Source organism: Octodon degus, unplaced genomic scaffold (assembly GCF_000260255.1).
Source record: "Octodon degus isolate 3935 unplaced genomic scaffold, OctDeg1.0 scaffold00070, whole genome shotgun sequence".
In the NCBI taxonomy this organism is placed as follows: domain Eukaryota; kingdom Metazoa; phylum Chordata; class Mammalia; order Rodentia; family Octodontidae; genus Octodon; species Octodon degus.
The window spans coordinates 8,672,128-8,680,558 of NW_004524646.1; the positions used below are offsets into that span (position 1 = coordinate 8,672,128).

General features: G+C 33.6%; 1 protein-coding gene across 1 annotated transcript in view; it reads left to right on the forward strand.

Moving 5' to 3' along the window:
• Papola (poly(A) polymerase alpha) overlaps positions 1 to 8,431 on the forward strand; it is a 68,600-nt gene that overhangs the window by 34,494 nt on the left and 25,675 nt on the right. Inside the window, exons 10-12 of the mRNA XM_023719636.1 lie at positions 738 to 848; positions 2,166 to 2,286; positions 3,185 to 3,269. Coding sequence (XP_023575404.1) covers positions 738 to 848; positions 2,166 to 2,286; positions 3,185 to 3,269 — 317 coding nt within the window. The remainder of the gene's footprint in view (positions 1 to 737; positions 849 to 2,165; positions 2,287 to 3,184; positions 3,270 to 8,431) is intronic.

Sequence of the window (8,431 nt, forward strand, 5' to 3'; positions counted from 1 at the left end):
TTTTTTTCTTGATTCTTACCTACTCATCCCCTTCTATCTGCAAGAAACTAGTAATAATTATAAAAATTAAAGACCACTTATTTATTCATACTCTGCCCCACTTTCTAATACACATTCTGATGTTTTATGTGCTTAATAGCACATTTTAATGATACTTGTTAAAGTGTTATCAGGTTATAGAACGTCTTTCTCTCTGAAGGCTTCGCCTATATAAGCAGTGATTTTAGGAACTAACCTTGATATTGAGGGAGACAGATGTTTCCATTTTTTCTATTCCTTACAAAGACCAAATTAGCCAGTTTATAGATTGTTTCCCATATAGTGTATTCCTACCATAGTTTACTACACCTATGTGTATTGCCACGTTTAAGCTGCAAAACAAAAATTGTTCTGCTTTTAAAGTTACTCATATCCTGTTGACTATAATCAGAAATAATTTTTCTGCTCATTTTTCTTTAGATGAAATATTATAAAGAATTTTGTTGGTTTCAAGGTTGAGATGAACACATTATCTTGGGCTGGTGCTTTTTTTAGTTAAATAATGTTTTATTAGGTGTTTTGAGAGGCAGAGATGTTGGACTTCAGTTTGGGAATGCTACCAAATGGTCTGATTTCATAGAAGACAAATAGTCTTAACAAGAGGGAGAAATAAAAAGGTATTATGTACCAAAATAAATGAAAAAGGATCACATTCACAAATGCTGTATGTTTAACAAAATACTTGTAGATGGTAACAGCCAATAGTCTTATCAAGTGCTACAATCTTTTTGAACAGGGAATGGCCAAATCCAGTGCTTTTGAAACAGCCTGAAGAATGCAATCTTAATTTGCCTGTGTGGGACCCAAGGGTTAGTGTATTATTTTTTCCCCTACAAATTCACGCTGTGCAATAACAAGTAAAAGTCATCTACATAAACTCCAGAGAGACGTACCAGCCCTTTACAAAGTATGAGTGGACATATCTGTATTACACTTTCTTTTAGATAACCTCATCTATAATTGTCCTCTGATGTGAGAAGCATAATGATGTACCCTGTGAATCACATTTAATTGTACATAATTTTTAATACAAATTTTACTAACATTTTAAATCTATATAGAACTACCTTGTAAATCAAAGTTGTGTGGGCATTTGTGCTTTAAAAAAATAAAAGGATACTAAAAATCCCTGTATTTTTTCATTTGATCTAAATATTTTGTTAAAATTCGGATGTTGTAGGAAAGCTGTTGCTTAATGGTTTGCACGTAGTAGATAATATGTTAGCAGTATCATACTAGTGACCATGTATAGTTGTAAATACTGGTTTAAAATATTTTAGACTACGAAACTATGGTTGGGCAAAAAAGAGTTGTTTTGTTTCTTGGAAAGTTAGGACATTAGCTGCTTGCACATTTTAAATGTTAACATGAATTTTTAGGTTTCAAGTATATTTTTTCTTAGAGGCAGCATCTCACTATGTGAATCAGGCGTGAATTCACTGTGTAAGCCTAGGCTGGCCTTAACTCAGGGCAATCCTCCCTCAGCCTTCCAAGTGCTGGGATTACCGATGTGCTCTCATGCCCAGATTTATTAGTTGAAAAAGCAAATTTGGATTAGAGTAAGGTTTATGGAACTTCATTTTTCTAGATTAGTTTTCTCTATTACTATAGTATGTAAAACTTTTAAATTCTATTTAATTTACATTAAGCTATATATTTCCAAGTTTTCCAAACCTTAAGGCATGAAATTTTGTAGGATGTGAGTTCATAGTTCCCTTTGGAATATGTCACCACCAGTGTGCAAATTAGCAGCCACCTTTTAAAGTGCTGTCAATGTAGGCAAAATAGTTTTAGTGTGTGTTAATAAGCTTAACCTCCTTGTTAGTTCAGGAATATATTAAAAACTAGTTTCCAGTAATTGTGTGAGCAGTTTTGGGGTTTTGCTTTTGCTTAGAAGACACATCTTTTTTCCTAGAAAGGTTGCTAAAATAATCATGCCAAAATGATTACAACAAACCATTAGTTTTTACCAAATCTCTGATTCTGTAATCTCTCCTTTCTTGATTTTTTTCTTTCTCAACTCCAGCTATGAATGATAAAAATTTAATCAGGGTAACAAGGGGTAAAAAGTCCGAGTATCTGTTGCATTGTACTTGAAGAAACTGATTGGCTGTTGTTGTATGTAGGTAAACCCCAGTGATAGGTACCATCTTATGCCTATAATTACACCAGCATACCCACAACAGAACTCCACGTACAATGTGTCCGTTTCAACACGGATGGTCATGGTTGAGGAGTTTAAACAAGGTAAGTGTTATCCTTATGATCTCCTTTATACCTGAAGATTACATACCATTGTAGAATGTGAAGAACACGTTCACTCAAGTGGATTTTGGTGCTCATTTTTTGATTACAGTAAATATTTTAGAGTATTTCTTTTACATAATTTAGTTTTGATTATATTCTGAAAGATTAACCATCAGTTAAAATCATTTCTTTAGCTGGGCCATAGTGCTATTCTGTTGCTGTATAAAAAAAAAAAAACTATAAACAGCATTTTGTCTCCACTGGATGATATGAAGAATTCTTAGGGCTTATACTCCTGGGAAAAAAATTTTGAGCAAGCTTAGGGGAAAAACTCTTTATTCTAGAAGAAACTTCTGAGCTTTCTTGAACCTCTTTGAGTTTGTTTTTAAATTTCAGCCTATAGCTCTTACCATCTGGTCTTTCAGGGAAGTAACCAGAATAGGATCATGTCATTGAGAGTTGAGTAGAAAAGGAAATAGGAAACTCTTGAATACCAGCTTTCAGTTTAAAAGTTTAATAACCTTTCCTTTTGTTCAGTGAGGCTTTTCATAGGAGGATGCTTTTAATCCCTTTAACCATAGCAGCCAGCTTGTCTTTAGAAAGGAGAAACTACGTATATGGGAAACTTGTCTTTCTTTGGTAACAGTGCTTCAATTTTGAGGAATTCATTCTATGGGATTGACATTTCAGAGTACTGGTGATTTACAAGAAGTCTGGCTCTCAAAAAATGCTCCAGGTTTTTTGAAAAAAATGTATGTAACAGTGTGCTCTAAGGCTATAAACTATAAAATGCTCATTTAGTTTTAGGATTATATTGAATGCCTGTGATATATTTAAATTTAAAATTTTAGATTGTTAGGCTGAAGGATGCAAACATTTTAATATGTTTTTAATTTAGGTCTTGCTATCACAGATGAAATTTTGCTGAGTAAGGCAGAGTGGTCCAAACTTTTTGAAGCTCCAAACTTCTTTCAAAAGTACAAGTATGTATTTTAAGGCATGTTGGTTGGATATGTTGCTCTTTTAACAAATGGTTTAATGATAGTATAAATGGTGTCTTAGTCCTAGATTCATATGGTTTTGGATTTTCCTTCTGACAAAGGATATATATCATTTTTAATAAATCACATTTTCTTTTTGTCAGAATGATCTATGGCCCTTTATTTCCTCTTTTTTTTTTTTTTTTTTTGCAGAACTGGGGATTGAACTCAAGCCCTTGCACTTGCCAGGCAAGCGCTTATTCTACTGAGCTATCTCCCCGGCCCCTATTATCTCATCTTAATGAACTGCTGCACATTTGTACTAGCATCAGTTCTGTAGGGCTGTGTGAGCCATTCTCAGTACTCTTGTCAAATGAGTAATTGCAATGATCTGTAGTTACATTTCCTCTTGAGAAGCTAAGTATTTTCATTGGCTTCAGGAAACTTGTTTACCCATAATAGCTTTATTACAGACAGCTAATAAAATGGTAAAGCGTGGTGGCCAGTTGTGTTTTCAAAAGTGAAATTATTGGCCTACCATTTCCCCTATGTTAAGCATCTTCAAATATGTTTCAAATAATTTTCTTGTGATTTAAATAATTATTTTTATTAGTGGTTTAAAAAAAAAAAAGTACGACCCCAAACCACTGACTTCCACTTTTGTCTTGGGCTGTAAATTTGCTAAAGACCCATTAAAGATTTCTTAATGCTTGAAACTTTTCTTGACCATTTGATCTTATGTTGGATTGTGTTTGTAATCTAAGAAGGATTATTTTATGCTATTTCCCGAATTAAAAAAAGAATGGTGACCTTCATGATGTCTCTGTGTTTTGTTTTTGTTATCTTTTGCATGAAAAAGCAATAATTCAGCCAGCTTAATCATATTCTGGGAGCACTGTTAATAAAATTTAAATAGCATAATGTAGAATGCTCCTGTTACTCAGATTGTGCTTTCCATTTGATATAATATTGTGATTTTTAAACTAAATTTTGAGGGAAGTATCTTTGAATGTTTAATAAACGTGCTCTCTAAAGAGACATAATTACATATAAGGAGAAAGATAAAGGTCTTCTTGAAAAACTCATAATTTCTGAGAATCAAAATATATTCCATTAGCCTGATGTGGTGTACTCCTGTAATCCTAGCCCTCAGAAGGCTGAGCCAGGAGGAGATCTCAGCTGCATAGTGAGTTCAAGGTCAGCTGGAACAACATAGCAAGACCCTATCTCAACAACAAAAAATTCCTTTTTTCTAATTTACTTGTGTGACTACGAGGATCTTCAAAGTCTGTACTTAAATAGTTTTCTTCATTTTGGGAAAGACTAACTTGCTAATTGGAAAATGACATTTAAAATTTTGGTGCCCCTCGTCCCTGTCCTCTATGTACTTTGGGTTGAACCAGGGCCTGGTGCTGAACTGCATTCCCAGGGTGGGTTAAATTTTGATCTAGGATCTCTCTAAGTTACTCAGGGTAGAATCAAACTTGAGAGCCTCTTGCCCTTGCCCTAGCCTCTTTTGATATTCCTTTAAACAGTTTTTTAAAACATTGTTTGCTAATAGTACCTACCAGCTTTGACAAAAAGATTATATATGAATAGTCTTAGTGAAACAGTCGAATCTTTTTAGGTTATTAAAAATGACTTAACATATGAAGAAGTAGGAAAACTTCAGGAAAATTTAAAGTGTGTTGTGGAAAAACTAATATTTGGAGACATGACGGTATGTTAATTTTATCTCTACTTAGTTTCTTTCTATTAACTCTTGTAGAGAAATGTCTCCTTTTAAGTTACAGTGATGACTGCCCATTATTAGGCTTTGAGATATTCACAGACTTGAATTTTTATTTTTATTTTTATTTTCTTTCTTTCTTTCTTTCTTTCTTTCTTTCTTTCTTTCTTTCTTTCAGTGAATGGTCTACAGGGTGTTCAGGGTCTCACTACTAGATCGGACTTGTAGTGATTCTCCTGTTTATAGCCTCCCAAGAGCTGGGATTACAGGTGTGCATCACCACGCCCAGTCTCAGTCGCCATCTCAGCACACCCGTGGGGCGGGTGGCACTGCAGGCCTGGGGATTGAACCCTGGCCCCTGTGTCTGCTTGCAGGAGTTTTAATCTGAGCTATTTGGCTGGCCCTTAATTTTTAAAAAATAAATTTTGGTGCTCGCCTTGCCAGTACGTCACTAAGATTGGAGCCATGCAGTGAGGCCCCACACAAGGGTGGCATGCAAGTCTGAGGCGTTCCGTATTTTTAACTTGTCCTTTTTCTTTTGGCGGAACAGGGGATTGAACCCTGGCCCTTGCACCTGCCAGGGAAGTGCTTATTCCACTGAGCCATCTCCCTGGCCCTTCCATATTTTTTAAAAAAGTTTTCAGATTTAATATCCCAGTAATTGGCTGTATCTGAATTGGAACTCTTCCCTTGATTGTAAGTTGGTTAAACATTCTTTGGTGCATGGCGTGATAATATCATTTGGTAGGTAGACTTTTAAAAAGTTTGATTATTACTTACCATTCTTAGAAGAGAATGACAGAGAAAATTTAACTTGTCTTAAAAAGCCAGTAAATTACTTCCATAAAAATGTACCAGCCTGCCTTGAAAGGGGGAAGAACTATTTGATGAAATTTTAGAGTTCAAAAAATATGTTTTCCATAGTTGTGTAACATAACTTGACAAATAACTAGCATTAAGATACTTTGTTAACACTTAAGAATTAACCCATATTTCAGGCTTTACATTTTACTAGAAAAGAAGGAAAAAGGTATTAGTAAAGCTGAAATGTTGTCTTAAGAATAAACATACTTTTAATGAATTACATAAAATAATTTAGCGTTAAATTTTTTAAAAAAGATATAAAATGTTTTAATTGTACATCTTAGCTCTGAGTACATAAGGATAAAATTGCAAGGAATTTTAAGAATTTCAGTATTATCATTTGAGTTATGTTCTACCCAGGTAAAATATTGAGATGAAACAGCCAGGAAATCCACTTAGAAAATGCTTTTTGAAAGCAATTATTAGGTAGCATAACAAATCAACGTAAGTATTGTTCTAAGTAGATTTTATCCATGTAAAATACATTTGATAATTGTTATTGATAAGTAGGGTAACGGGTAGATTTAGGGGAAGGATTATTGCGGTTACACTGACTTAACAATGTGTGCAAGTATTTGAGACTACTGATTATGTGGCCTTTGGGAAGTAGAGGATCATGTATTTTGGTACAAAAAGGAGGTTAGAAGTGTTTCTGCTTCTATGCTGGTAGAATCCTTGGGAACTGAAAGTCTGTTCTTGAAAGTTAGAAAGCAGGTTTATAGAGAAATTTGGGTTTCTTGAATTTTTGGATGAGTTTATTTTTCTAATTACTATGAGAAATACAGCTATATTAGCTATATTGCATTTACTGTCATTTGAAGTTTGCATACATGTCGTTGATTAAAGAACATCCTCAGCACAAGTATTAGACCTTTTACCTGTATGTGAATATGTGAATTTGTATATAAGTATTGAACAGCGAAGAAACTCCCACACCCAATTCAATACTAATCATAGTTGAAAACTTTAGACTTCAAAGTTTTAAACTTAGAATTGCCAACAAAATTATATTCAATACATTGCATATTTTGTCATAGTTAAATGAGTGTTTTTTGAGTGTACTGGTTTGTTTTGTCTTTGTAAATAAGAGACTGTTCACCATATCTTTTAAGCTTTTGATCAAGGCTGGTACTGATAAAATTAACTTGACAGTATAAGGAATGATTTAGAAATTTGTTCTTAGCAGGGTAATCTCAGACAACTTTGTATAATTCTGTGGGTATGGATGACTTTTCTACTTTGTTGCCTATTGTTAATAGTTCCTATACTTACCAGACAGTTCTTCTACCATCTTTTTCCTTTTTAAGAAAGTTTAGTCGTAAAGTACTTTTTTTTTTTTTCCAAATAGGCCAGAAAGTTACAAATTCTGATGTGCATTTTTGTTTCAACTTTCAGCTCTGAATGTGGTTTTCTTTATACACATAGCATGAGCTTTTAGATTATTACCTGTTTTATTCCTGTATACTTTCACATATACACATATACATGTATGTTTCATTTTTGTTTGTATGTATATATACCTATCTGTATATTTGCCTCTGCTAATTTGTACATAGTTAACTGAACTTTGAAATATTTTTGCCAGCAAGACAGGTAGTAGTATTATCCCATTATGAATTATGTACACAAGTCTTTGAATTAACCTAAGGTTACAAAGAATTGGAACTAGCTTTTCCTTTGTTGTGAGCATAATTTAAACAATAGCTGGGCTGTTTTAAGGAAGCATGGTTTAAAAATGCTTTTGTATGTTAGACTTTTGTTAACATTTTCAAAGACGTTCTCATACTATTTCTTTTAAAGTATGGCAGTTTCTTCCTGGCTGTAGTCAGACTTAACATTTGGGTAGTAACCATACTTGTAAAATGTGAGAAAACGTCAGAAAGCTTTTGGACCTTTAGAAGAATAAGAAGTATTGGCCATACTGCCTCTTCCCTCGGAAGTATCCATGCTACTAGATAATGGTGTCATTTTGCAGGTTAAAACTTCTGTTGTGAAATTTAGCTTGCAGAACTTAATTAATTCAGAAGGGTTTATTTTACTGAATTTTCACTAGTCTGAGAGAGACTTATGCTTTAGGTGTAATAGGTAAAAATGGACCTAAAAATAGATGTTTCATCATGATGGTATTCTCTGAAATAAAAGTTTACTGTGTCTTTTTTCAGTGGTATTGAATTCTGAAATCCGAGTGTTGTGGTTGATTTTAGGAGTAGTGGTATTTTTTTCTTCTCACAGAAACTTACCCTGCTACTTTGGAGACAAGGGGCCTGATTTTGTTGTTTAATTTTCACAACCATTTCATGTTTTAAAAATCTGATACATTTGATGTTAGTCCTTTTTTTTTTTTTTTTTTTAACTTTTTTGTTGAAGTTATTTCAGTGAGCAACTCTTTGGTAGGTAGAGAGCCCTCCCCTGGAGTTACTGAGCAAAATCATATTTAGCCTTTTTGAGGTCAGCTGCCGTTTTAGTAATTATTCGTAAATCACTGATTTTCTGGGGTTGGTTTTTTTTTTTTTTTTTTTTTTTTTTTTCCAGGGGGGGAAAAAAAGTATTTTTTCACAGTGCTAGAATCAGA